Source organism: Spermophilus citellus (genome assembly GCF_964194105.1).
Source record: "Spermophilus citellus genome assembly, chromosome: 9".
Classification (NCBI taxonomy): Eukaryota; Metazoa; Chordata; class Mammalia; order Rodentia; family Sciuridae; genus Spermophilus; species Spermophilus citellus.
In genome coordinates this window covers 113,401,335-113,415,835 of record NC_138191.1, presented here as the reverse complement: position 1 = coordinate 113,415,835, position 14,501 = coordinate 113,401,335, and the positions used below count along the sequence as shown (strand labels likewise).

At 36.6% G+C, this 14,501-nt stretch overlaps 1 protein-coding gene across 6 annotated transcripts in view; it reads right to left on the bottom strand.

The window, feature by feature from the left end:
• The window catches only part of KIAA0319L (KIAA0319 like), a 118,964-nt gene that overhangs the window by 66,091 nt on the left and 38,372 nt on the right, over nucleotides 1-14,501 (bottom strand). For all 6 annotated transcript variants that reach the window (XM_081308001.1, XM_081307998.1, XM_081307999.1 and 3 more), the window contains exon 3: nucleotides 8,711-9,225. In XM_081308001.1, the coding sequence (XP_081164127.1) occupies nucleotides 8,711-9,225 (515 nt within the window). The remainder of the gene's footprint in view (nucleotides 1-8,710; nucleotides 9,226-14,501) is intronic.

Here is a 14,501-nt window from a genome sequence, read left to right as displayed (position 1 = left end):
CACAGAAATCCAGAGGACCATTAGGGACTTTTGAAAACTTCTATTCTAATAAATTGAAAATCCAGGAAGAAATGCATACATTTCTAGGCACATACAATCTGACAAAATTGAATCAAGAGGACACAGAAAATCTAAATGAACCAATATCTAACAAGGAGTTAGAAGCAGTAATAAAAAGTATTCTAAAAGAGAAAAGCCCAGGACCAAATGGATTCTGAGCTGAATTCTACCAGATCTTTAAAGAAGAACTGCTATAATAATGCTCCTCAAATTATCCACAAAATAGAAAGGGTGAGATGACTTATAAATTCATCCTAAGAAACCAGTATCACACTTATACCAAACCAGATTAGGATACATCAAGTAAAAAAAAAAAACAAAACTACAGACCAATATTTCTGTTGAATTTAGATGCAAAAATCCTTACAAAATATTAGCAAATCACATTCAACAATATATTAAGAAGATTGCACATCATGACAAAGTTGGTTTTAGCCCAGGGATGCAAGGATGGTTTAACATACACAATAAATGTTAACTCATCACATAAACAGAATTACAGACAAAAACCACTCAGTCATCTCAATAGATGCAGAAAAAGCTTTTGACAAAATTTAGCATCCATTCATGAAAAAAACACTAAAGAAACCAAGGATAGAAGGAACTTACCTCAATATCAGAAAGGCTATATATGACAAATCCAAAGCCAAAATCATAATGAATAGGGAAAAACTGAAAGCACTTCCTTTAAAATCTGGAACAAAACCAGGCTTGGTGGCATATGCCTGTAATCCTAGCCACTATGGAGGCTGAGGCAAGAGGATCACAAGTTCAAAGACAACCTGGGCAACATAGCAAGACCCTGTGTCAAAATAAAAAATTAAAGAAGCTTGGGTTGTGGCTCAGTACTTAAGTGGTCCTGGGTTCAATTCCCAGTACCAAAAAAAAAAAAAAAAGAAAAGAAAATCTGGAACAAGACATGATGTTCACTCTCATCACTCTTATTCAATACAGTGCTAGACTTTCTAGCCAGAGAAAGTAGGCAACAGAAGGAAATAAATTCGATAAAAACAGGAAACAAAGACAAATTATCATCACTATTTGCAGATATGATCCTACATTAAAAAAGCTCCACCAGAAGACTGCTAGAGCTAACAAACTACTTCAACAAAGTAGCAGGTTACAAAATCAACATACAAAAATTAGCAGCTTTCCTACACACCAATAATGAATCTGCTGAGAAAGAAATAAGGAAATCAATCCCACTCACAATAGCTTCAAAAAACAAAAACAAAAACCTATGCATAAATCTAACTAAGGAGGTAAAAGACCTCCAAAATGAAAACTATAGAACACTGAAGAAGAAACTGAAGAAAATAGAAAGACCGCCCATGTTTGTCAGTAGACAAAATTAATACTGTTGAAATGGCCATTAATACCAAAATCAATATACAGATCCAATGAAATCCCCATGAAAATATCAGTAACATTCTTCACAGAACTAGAAAAAAACAGTCCTAAAGTTCATTTAAAAATATAAAAGACCCAGAATAGCCAAAGCAATTCTTAACCAAAAAAGCAATGCTGGAAGTATCACAATATCTGACTTCAAATTATACAATGTTATAGTATTGTAATTCACAATAGCTAAGCTATGAAAGCATTCTAGGTGCCCTTCATGGATGGATAAAGAAAATGTGGTATATATACACAATGGAATATTACGCAGCCATAAAGAAGTATGTAATTCAGCCAATATGGAAAGCAGTATGGAGATTCCTTGGAAAACTGGAAATGGTACCACCATTTGTCCCAGCTATCCCTCTCCTCGATCTATACCCAAAGGACTTAAAAACAGCATACTACAGGGACACATCCCACATCAATGTTTATTGCAGCACAATTCACAATAGCTAAACTGTGGAACTAACCTAGATGCCCTTCAGCAGATGAATGGGTAAAGAAAATGTGGTATATATACACAATGGAACACTACTCAGCAATAAAAGAGAATTAAAATCATGGTATTTGCAGGTAAATAGATGGAGTTGGAGAATATAATGCTAAGTGAAGTTAGCCAATCCCCAAAATCCAAATGCCCAATCTTTTCTCTGTAATAAGGAGGCTGATTTATAGTGGATTGGGAAGGGGATCATGGGAGGATTAGACCAATTCTAGATAGGGAAAAAGGGTGCAAGGGGAAGGGAGGAGGCATGGGGTAGGAAAGATGGTGGAATGAGATGGACATCATTACCCTAAGTACATGTATGAAGACATGAATGGTGTGAATATACTTTGTATACAACCAGAAATATTAAAAAAGTGCTCTATGTGTAATATAAATTATAATGCATTCTGCTGTCATATATAACAAATTAGAATAAAAAACTTTTTAAAAAGAAATATGTAATTATAGCATTTTCTGGTAATGATGAAACTGGAAACTGTCATGCTAAGTGAAATAAGCCAATCCCCAAAAAAAACAAAGCCTAAATGTTCTCTGTGATATGCAAATGCTAACACACAATAAGAGGGGGTGAGCAATGGAAAAATAGAAGTTCACTGGATTAGAAAAAGGGGAATTAAGGGAAGAAAGGGAAGATGGGAATAACAAAGACAGTAGAATGAATTGGACATACTTTCCTATGTTCATATATGAATACATAATCAGTATAACTCCATATCATGTTCAACCACAAGAATGGGATCCTAATTAGAATAATTGTTTTCCATGTATGTATAATATGTCAAAATACATTCTGTCATGTATATCTAAAAAGAATTTTAAAAATTAGGGGCTGGGGTTGTGGCTCAGTGATAGAGTGCTTGCCCAGCATGTGTGAGGCACTGGGTTCAGTTCCCAGCACCACATATAAAAATACATAAAGGTCCACTGACAACTTTTTTTTTTAAATTTTACTGCAGAGCTATAGTAATAAAAATTTACATGATACTGGCAGAAAAACAGACACATAGACCAAAGATACACAACAGAAGACACAGAGACAAACCTACACAGATGTAGTCATCTGATCCTTCACAAAGGCACTAAAAACATACATTGGAGAAAAGACAGCCTTTTAACAAATGGTGTTAGGAAAACTGGTTATTGTATGTAGAAGAATGAGACTAGACTCTTATCTCTCACTCTGCACAAGAGTCAAATCAAAGTGGATAAAAGACCTAGGAATGAGACCAGAAGCTATGCAATTCTTAGAAGAAAACATAGCATCAACTCTACAACATATAGGCATAGGCAATGACTTTCTCAATAGAACTAAAGTTTAGGAAATAACGTCAAGCATTAATAAATGGGATGGCATCAAATTCAAAGCATCTGTACAGCAAAGGAAACAAGACTATGAAGAGAGAGCCTACAGAATGGGAGAACATATTTGCTAATTACTTTTCTGACAGAGGATTAATATCTAGAATATATAAAGAACTCAAAAAACTTAACAAAAAAATTAATATCACTAAACAAATGAACTAAAACAAACTTCTCAATAGAAAAAATACAAATGACCAACAAATACATGAACAACAGTGTTCAACATCATTAGCAATTAGGGAAATGTAAATCAAAACTACCCTGAGATTTCATCTCCAGTTAGGATGGCAGTCATCAAGAACACAAACAATAACAAATGCTGGAGAAGATGTGGAGAAAGAGGAACATTTTTACTCTGTTGGTACGATTGTAAATTAGTACAGGCCATTATGGAAATCAGTATGAAGGTTCCCAAAAGACTAGAAATGGAACCACCATATGACCCAGTTATATTCCTTGGCATTTATCCTAAAGAATTAAAGTCATCATACTATAGCAATATATGCATACCCATGTTTATAACAGCACAATTCACAATAGCCAAACTATGGAACCAGCCTAGGCGTTTTATCGATAGATGGATAAAGACAATGTGGTATACGTACACAACGGAATTTTATTCAGCCATAAAGAAAAATGAAATTATGTCATTTGCAGGAAAATGAATGGAACTTGAGACATGATGTTAAGTGGAATAAGCCAAACTCAGAAAGTCAAGGGTTGTATGGTCTCTCATGTGTGGAAGCTAGGGAGGAAAACAAGAAAAGAAAGTGTGTGGGGGGCGTGAATCTCATGAAAATCAAAGGAAGATCAGTAGAGTTAAGGGACCAGGCGGAGGGAAGAAGTGAGAGAAAGGGAAATACTGGGGAATAATATTGGCTAAATTATAGTATTATATTGTGTGCATGTACAAATATGTAACAAATCCCACCATTATGTACAACTACAACATATCGATTTAAAAATATGGGAGGCCAGGCATGGTGGCACACACCTGTAATTTCAGTGACTTGGGAGGCTGAAGTAGGAGGACTGAAGGTTCAAAAATCAGCCTCAGCAACTTAGGGAGGCCCTAAGCAATTTAGAGAGACCCTATCTCAAAATAAAAAGGGCTAGGGATGTGGCTCAGTAGTGAAGCACCCCTAGGTTTAATCCCTAGTACTTACTAAATAAATAAACAATTTATTGCACTGCTCACCACTAGTAAACAAGAAGAAAAAAAAATCCTCTAGCAAACACAACATCAGGGTCTTTCTTCTGGCACACAACTGAATTCTGTAAGATCTGAGTTTGAGTTTTCACTATCTTCCAAGAGATTCTCAGATCTAAATCTACCATATCTCCAATTTCAGTGATCCATTTTTAATTTCATTAAAATTAAATTCATTCGTTCAATTCTATAGCTATCCTTTGGTATGCTAAAAGTATTTTCTTTTACCCCTTTTCCAATGCCCTTTGCAAACCATTACTCTTCTACCTGCCAATAAAAACCTCTTTTCCTTTGCCACCTTGCTGTACTATACTTCAGCTTTCAGCATAGCTGTCATCTCCAACTTACTCATCATTCCTCCTACTTTATAGGTGGCTTTGACATCTGGCTTTTAAAGTTTTCCCTCATCTCAAGCCCTATCTCTTTTTTTTTTTAAAGGCAATTTATTTACAAAATTTCTTACTTGACCAGGAGCGAGAGCCAAGAATCAATATATCAACAATACACAAAAAAACTCACCAATAGTCTTTAAGTCAATTTATACAAGGCAACAACAAAAGTAGCTCTTGACTACTGGGCTAGAAAGATGTCCTTCTGAGAATCCTTCAATTTCACAAGAACATACATTTAACCAAAGGGGTCTATGCAAGTAGCACTGTGATACTTATAGGCTCAGCTGAGTGGCAGCCTTTAGAGTGCTGTTCCCTGTCTACCTTACACAGATGTCAAGCCCTATCTCAGGAGTAAAAGGGTTAAAAGGACAGACTCTGGATAGTATCAGATTGCCCAGGTTCAAGTCTTGGTTCCACCATATGCCAATTGAGTTGCCTTGCTATGTTCCTTAACCTTTCTTTTCCTAAGCTTCCTCATTCATAAAATAGGAATAATAATAATAATAGCAATATTATTTGTTATTTGTGTTAAGAGTTAATACATTGCACTGCTCACCACTAGTAAACAAGAAGAAAAAACATTCTCCAGCAAATACAACATCAGGGTCTGGGTGTGGTGGTGCACCTCTATAATCCCACCTACTTGGGAGGTTGATGCAGGAGGATCACAAGTTCAAGGCCAGGCTTAGCAAATTGGCAAGATTCTGCCTCAATAATAAGACCCTGCTGGGAATGTAGCTCAGTAGCAGAATGATCCTGGGTTCAATCCCCACTACCACCCAAAGGAAAAAAAAAAAAAAGAGTTAACACATGTAAATGGCATCTGGCACACAGTAAGTGCTTAGTAAACATTAGCTGTTACAGCTATCATCAACACCATCATCATTTTTAAAGACCATCTCAATATCCTCATGGATAACTAATTTAACATGTTCCTGAGCTTCTGGACTTCTTTGAGCTCCTTGTTTCCACTCCACTCTATCTCAGAAGAGGATTATCTCAGCAATCCTCTTCCATAGTGGTACCTCAGATCCTTTCATCAGCAGAACTTCTCCACCCCAAAATCTTCAATTCAAAAAAGCACAAACTCAAGCCAGGTGTGGTGGCGCAGGCCTACAATCCCGGTGGCTCAGGAGGCTGAGACAGGAGGATCATGAGCTTAAAGCCAGCCTCAGCAAAAGCAAGGTGCTAAGCAACTCAGTGAGACCCTATCTCTAAAAAAAAAATACAAAATAGGGCTGGAATGTGACTCAGTTGTCAAGTGCCCCTGAGTTCAATCCCCAGTACCAAAAAAAAAAAAAAAAAAAAAAAGCCCATATTCTGACTTACCAGCTGTCCTACCAAGACTCACATTTACCAGTTCCCCTACATCCTCTTCCCAGCATGTAAATCTCTAAATGCCAAACTTCCCTATTTTTACCTCTATCAGTCCCCTCCTATCTTTGCCTCTTTCCATATCTTCTTATTCTCTCTCTCCCATTCACTCTTTTGACAACAACCGTAATTTCCATGCTCCAATTTCTTTCCACACAAATCACCTAGCAAATTTCCTATTTTGAATAAGTTAAACTCAGTCTTTTCTTGATAGGGTTGCTGAGAGTTATTGAGGAGACTCACACAACTGTAAAGATCAGTGCCACTATCATAAATGCATGATTTCCATCTTCAAGACTACCCAACAATCTTCCTTTTTCCTTATCTAGTATGCCATCTTCTATCCTTCACAATGGCTATTTCACACCTTAGTCTATTAGATTTCTGCTAAACGCTCATATAATCCACATCAAGCATACATTATTATTTAACTATTAAAAACATAACGTCTGAGGGGCTACTGTTGTAGCTCAATGTTAGAGCACTTGCCTAGCACCACATAAAAATAAATAAATAAAACAAAGGTATTGTGTCCAACTACAACTAAAAAAGCTAAAATAATAATAACAATAATGTCTGATTTCCTTGTCCCAGAGTTCTGCTGGGACAGTAGTCAAATATTCTTTATTTACTATAATATTCTTAGCACCCAGCTCAGCATACTACCCAGCACTTGGCAAATGCATAAGAAATAATTGCTGGCTGAGCCTTTACATAGACTGTGGATCTGTACAGAATGCTTTTTACGGGCTGGGGATGTGGCTCAAGTGGTAGCGCGCTCGCCTGGCATGCGTGCGGCCCGGGTTCGATCCTCAGCACCACATACCGACAAAGATGTTGTGTCTGCCGAGAACTAAAAAATAAATAAATAAATAAATATTAAAAATTCTCTCTCTCTCTCTCTCTCTCTCTCTCTCTCTCCTCTCTCACTCTCTCTTTAAAAAAATAAAATAAAATCTCTTAAAAAAAATGTGCTCTTATGTCCTTTCAAATTCCTGCTATTGATCTAATTATAATCAAGAGCAAATCTCGGATATTCATGGATTATAATTTATTTCTCAAAAAAAAAAAAAAAAAAAAAAAGAATGCTTTTTACTACTTTAGCCCCCTAGTGCAATCATATACATCTTTCAAGAAATATTGGTAATCTCTATCAAATCCTACTTGCATATACATACCACCTGCCTGCTCAACTGAATCACTTCCTCTTTGTGTTCTCACTGTATTATATACATAAATAACAATTAGTATTAACGTAATAGTTATACACTATCATAAATACCTAGCTTTGAGTCTCAGGCTCCACTAGACTATAAATGACCTGAGGGCATGGACCATGTCTGGTTCACTTCTGTACTTCCAATGCTTAGAAAAGTACCTGACAGTTATAGTAGGTTTCCAAAAATGTCTATGGCTATTAAACCAAAGACTTATATACTCTACTACTGTACTGAAACAGTTTTTTCCTTACTATAAAACTGAATTCCAATTCTAGTTATGCTAATGATTAGCTGCATGGTCACCAGCAATTATTCAAACTCACTGGGCCTCAGTTTCCTCACTAGTAAAACAGGGCTAATAATACCTACTTGGAAATATTGCTATGAAAATAAAACAAAATGACATAGTACAACAATTAGCACACACAGCGCCTGGTATATAGTAGCCTCCCCACACTGGCTTCAACTTGATGGAGACAACTAGGACAAAACAAATACAAAAATAAGTCACAATAATCAAGGGAGACTAAGCATAGAGTGAGTCATTCCTTTTAATTATTTGCCCAGGAAGATCAACAATGAAGAAATATAATAAGAAGAATAAACTTTCCTGGTGGTATGTCCCTTGGCAATATGCAGCTTGGTAAGAATTCACCCCAGAGACAACTTGGCTAATGGCCACATTCAGCTTCCCAATCCAGCAAGTCAGATCTTAGGCTGCAGTACCAGGCATAGTTAATTCAGACTGGAATAAAAACTTATCTCATAAGAAATGTGTTTTACACGGGAAGATAGAGGAGAACCTAACTACAAATACATCAATCAACTGTTTTGCAATCTGGCAGAAAACACCACAGAAGCATTGTAGAGACTAACACGCACACAATTACTTACCTACAGCCAAGAATCAGATTAGATCAGATAATAAGCAACTTTCTGCTTTTACCAAAAAAAAAAAAAAAAAAAAAAAACAAACCAATGGTCAGACTTGCATGAAGTGAACATTTCAAAAGTCACATTATCCTTGTACATCTGGGCAATACCAATGAAGATGGCACCTTGTAACTTTACACATATGTTCCTCAGCCTGTGAGCACTGCCCACCACCTCAGCCTCACTACTTGTATGTGGAAATGAAATAGCAGATTGAAGTTTCTCTGCTTCTTATTCATAATATGCTTACCTCTGCCAAGCCACTGGCACTCAGAACACCTAGTTCGTTGGAGTCATTCTCTTTAGAATGCTGTGCTACTATAGGTGGAAGGACTTCTCTGGAAATATCTCTCTTCTGAAGCTTCCTGATTAAGCTCTGTTGGTCACTGGAAAATACAGCAGATCTGAATGGAGCTCTGGATGGGCTCAGTCTCCTCCAAGAGGCCTCCTCCAGAATATGTGGTATATCCTCTTCAGATAGAAAGCCCAAATCATCTGCAGCTTGGAATTTTTTAAAAAATACCAGCATGGAATTAGAAGAGTCTGTCCTAAAAGGCTGGCAGCTCTGGGGCTTGCTGCAGTCAGCCTGAATGCATATCCCTTCTAGCCACCAAAGAGCATGGCAGGCCGAGTCCTGACAGCAGGCAGCCCAACATGAATGGAGAGACGGGGTTCCTTTAAGAAGCCAGAAGTGATTTTCTCTCCCAGTTCTCAGGCCAACTCCAAATTGTGTCTTCCCCTGGTGGCACCTGCTTTCAACAGCATCTAAAAACAAAGAATGAAAACATTTTAGGATGAATCAAAAACAATCCATAAACAATCCATAAAAAGCTCTGAACTGACCAACATTCAAGGATATTTTGAAGACAGGTTTTTAATAGGGTGAGAAAACTGTCAAGTAAGTGGAAGAGAGGACGTGAAACACAATGTTTTTTGGCTCAGGAGATTTTAGCTTGTAGGACAACTGTTCCACATTCATCAATGGCCAATGGCTCCCCATCTCAATGAGTTCCTGCCTCATACAGTCTTATGCAGAATTTCAGTTTAAGAAACAGAAAAAAGATGAAAGTTTAAAAAGCACCATTCTCATGGAAATACATGGAACTAGGACTGAGGTTAAAGCTCAGTGGCAGAGCACTTGCCTAGCACATGAGGCACTGGGTTTGATCCTCGGCACTGCATAAAAATAAATAAGTAGGTATTAAAAGAAAGAAATACAGAGACTCCAGGGGACAGAGTCCTAACACTTGACCTCCAAGGTATCCTGCAGGGACAATATTAAGACTATGGGACCAGAACACATGGCTGAACCAGCTAGAACTGGTAGCAACACAAACTAAGTATTCTTGACCTCATTAGATTACGGGTACATATGTTTTGTAACCAATTGTTTGCCATCAAAGTCAAGTGGCTTTGATAGTATGGCATTAGCCAGAGTGGTAGTAAAGATTACCAAAAAATTATGTCATGAAAGAGAGCCTCACATGCACAAGGCCCTGGGTTCAATCCCCAACACCACTCAAAAAAAAAAATGTTCTAAAGAAAAGTTGTTATAAGTCAATTTTTAAAAAATATTTTTTAAGGGCTGGGGATGTGGCTCAAGCGGTAGCGCGCTCGCCTGGCATGCGTGCGGCCCGGGTTCGATCCTCAGCACCACGTACCAACAAAGATGTTGTGTCCGCCGAGAACTAAAAAATAAATATTAAAAATTCTCTCTCTCTCTTCACTCTCTCTTTAAAAAAAAAAAAAAAAAAAAAAAAATTCTCTCTCTCTCTCTCTCCCCTCTCTCACTCTCTCTTTAAAAAAAAAAAAATTTTTTAAGTTGTAGTTGGACACAATACCTTTATTTTATATTTATTTTTATGTGGTGCTAAGGATAGAACCCTTGGCCTTGCAAATGCTAGGTGAGCGCTCTACCGCTGAGCCACAACCCCAGCCCCTATAAATTAATTTTTAAGGTCTGTATTACACAGGTGTTTTTAACCACGTGGTCAGGGTTATAGAGGAACAGAACAAGAGTAAGGCAAGAGAGGAATCCCAGATACAAAACTTAAGATGTTCACTCTCAGAGTCACATCAGGGTAGCTTTAAGCATCCTTGACAGGTAAGTACCTCTTTATTTATTTTTATTTAGGTGTAGATAAACACACAGTATCTTTATTTATTTTTATGTGGTGCTGAGGATTGAACCCAGCGCCTCACACATATGAGGCAAGCACTTTAACCACTAAGTTATAGCCTCAGCCCCAGGAAGTATCTCTTTAAACTTCATGCTCTGGGTGCCAAAGCCCATAAACAAAATAAGAACATTCAAACAAAGAAATGATCATCAATTATATTTAGTGTGGCAAATCATGCAAAAATCATTTATTTCTTCTGAATGCTACTCAATAAGTTAAACATTTAATAAAAATATTCTGTGCACCTCTGTCCTGGAAAAATGTTCATTATATTAAGATTTATACTAATATAAAGATTTAACATACGTAAAAATGTTCATTATATTAAGATTTATACTAATGAAATATCTGAAGAACCTAATTGTCAGTATGGAAATGGTTACTCTAGAATACAATTTAGCAATGGAAAAGAATGAGGTAAAATTCTATATACAGCCACAGAGGTATCACCATAATACCTTAAGTTTAAAAAAGTTTCACAAAATCTATATATTATGGTCTTACTTAGACTTTTAAAAATAAAGCATTTTTGTTCATGTAAATATACATATGCATTCAAAAAGGAAAACTAAAAGTTTAAACTTAAATTTAAAAAAATAAAGTTTAAACTTAAATAGAAAAAAAGACATATGCTTTCATCATAAAAACTTGAAAAAAAAATTAAACCCCCAAATAAGAAAAAAGAAATAACAAAGTGTAATCAATGAAATAAAAAGCAAACAAACAAAAAAATGAAGAAACTTAAAATCTGGTTATTTGAAAGATCAATAAAACCCTTGTCAGACAAATCACAGGAAATAAAAAAAGAAAGAGAGCCTAGTCATTAACAGTATCAAGAGTTGGGCTGGGGATGTGGCTCAAGCGGTAGCACGCTCGCCTGGCATGCGTGCGGCCCGGGTTCGATCCTCAGCACCACATACCAACAAAGATGTTGTGTCCGCCGAGAACTAAAAAATAAATAAATAAATAAATATTAAAAATTCTCTCTCTCTCTCTCTCACTCTCTCTCCTCTCTCACTCTCTCTTAAAAAAAAAAAACAGTATCAAGAGTGAAAAAAGAATATCATTACAGATTCAATAAACTATGCCTAGGAGCCGACTTGGACTACCTCATGTTTTTGTAAATAAAGTTTTATTAGAACAGAGTCACATTCATTTATTTATGTTGTCTAGGGCAGCTTTTGCTCTAAGTGGTAGAGTAAAGCAGACCATTATTAAGCCCACAAATCCTAAAATACTACCTGGCCCTTTAAGAGAAAGTTTGCCAGCCAGATGAGGTAATGCCTGACTGAACTAGATGTAAACCTATAATCCCAATGTCTCAGGAGGCTGGGAAGAGAATTCAAATTTGAGGCCATCTTCAGCAATTTATCAAGGCCTATCTCAAAATAAAAAAATTAAAAAGGGCTGGGGGTTTAGCTCATTGATAAAGCACTCCTGGAGTTCAATCCTAAGCACCAAAAAAAAAAAAAAAAAAAAAGTTTGCTAAACTCTTGTCTAAGAAAATGTAGCTTTGTGGCTGAATGTTTTCTCTGATATGAGGATGCTAAGTCACAATAAGAGGGGTGGGGGATGATCAGGGAAGAACAGAGATACTTCAGATTAGACAGAGGGAGTGAAGAAAGGGGAGTGGGTATGGGGGTAGGAATGATAGTAGAATGAGTTAGACTTTATTACTCTATGTGCATATATGATTACACAACCTGTGTAACTACATCATGTACAATCAGAATGAGAATTTATACTCCATTTATGTATGATATGTCTAAAGGCATTCTACTGTCATGTATAACTATTTAGAACAAATAAAAAGTAAGTAAATAAAAAAAATTTTTTTAAAGAAAAAGTACCTTTGTTTGACTTACTCTTTACTACTGAAAAGAACCTAAATATAGATGTTAACTTATAGAATACTGATAAGCTATAAATGATTTCGATTTTTTTTTTTTTTTGGCAGGAAGCAGGGACTGGGGCTTGAACCCAGGACACTTTACCACTGAGCTATATCCCCAGCCCTTTTTATTTTTAATTTTGAGACAGGGTCTAAGTTGCTTAGAGCCTTGCTAAATTGCTGAGGCTGGCCTTGAACTTGCAATCTTCCTTTCAGCCTCTGGAGTGCTGGGATTTCAGGCATGTGCTACCACACCTGGCTGACTTTGATTCTATTAAGAGATATAATAGAAAAAGTTTAGGTTTATTGTCTTAACAAAACTATTAATGCTTCTTATCTAACTTACAAACTTATTTCATCATGATCACATAAATCTGTTTTCCTCAAAAGTTTTACTACTTATACCCTCATTCTTGAGTTAAATAAGCCTCAGATACATATGCTCCTTATATTTTTGAGAGCAATGTCTTCAACTTCTTGAAATTTATATTTATATACAAACACCCAAGATGTTCACATTCACTTAGGCTACAAACATAAAAGAATAAAAGAACCATCAAATTTCAGGAACAGAGGAGGATTTTTTAGAAAGATATTAAGTTCAACCCATCTGGGGCTAAAATCCTTTCTAAAACAACTCCAGGTATTTTCAAGCCTTTGTAATTGCCCTCTACAATTCTGAACTCATTAATAAGGCAGCCATTCTACCTTTGCATATTCTATGATAACAGCTCTTTCTAGGAGGAAAATTAAGTAAATTATAACATACATATATATATATATATATATACACACACACACACACACACACACACATACACACACACACACACACACACACACCAGTATATATGTTAAAAAGGGTCATTATAAAGACCATATTGCAAGATTAAAAACTATAACAACATAATCTTGAGAGTAAAAAGCTAAATATAAAAGTGCACACAAATTCCCTGAGGAAATGATAAGTAACCTGGCACTTATGGGATAAGAAGGAAATAAAACAAAGGAGATAGGGAAGTGAAAATCCAAATAAACAAGCAGAGGCTCAAGGCTTAGAAAGAACATGTCAAGAGTTAAAAGTGATTTGGTATGGTGAAATATAGTTTTTTTCATATTTAATTTCATTCATGCCATGGCTTCAATTACTACATACTCTGCAGTGCTCTCAAATATGGATTCCTACTTCTAGCCCAGAGTGCACCTCTACTGTCTATCAGTAACAATACAACACATGATTCCTCTTTATCTGCCTGTTATATATATATAAAAAAAAAAGTAAAAGGAAAACCATTTCAACAGAGTAGACCTTGACTGTGTGGTCCTGAACCTAAAGCAGAGGGCTTAACAGTCTGTGAGCCAGACCTCTCTCCCCAACCTATTTCTTATGGCACTTCAGTCCTAAATCTGTGTGTTCAAGCCATATAGGCCTTCTTTCCATTTCTGAAAAGGACTTTGCTCTCTCCTCTCATAGGGTAACTAAAACTATGAGCATAGATGAGATTGTTCGGGAAGAGGAGGAGAGGAGATATTAAGGACACATCTTCATCTCCCTCCTTATACAGCTCAGATTCTACAGTCCATTACTGCAGACTCTTGAGGACTAATAGCTTCTTTACCCCAGCTGCCATCCACAGCAATCAGGGATGAATTTGTTTTGAAAAAACAGGAGAGGAGGGCTGGGGTTGTGGTTCAGTTGTAGAGCACTCACCTAGCATGGGAGAGGCACTGGGTTCGGTCCTCAACACCACATAAAGATAAATAAATAAAGGTACCGTGTCCATCTACAACCCAAACATAAAAAAAAAAAAAAACCAGGAGAGGGGGAAAAATCACCCAACTGCACAGATTGATCCTGCTATAAATAAAGGGTCTCCATTCTCATCAGCATTGGGCTTCCTGGCCATCCTGAGTATTCATACCTTCATTTACTCCATTTTCACAATAGCCACTTCAAATCTTCTCCAGTC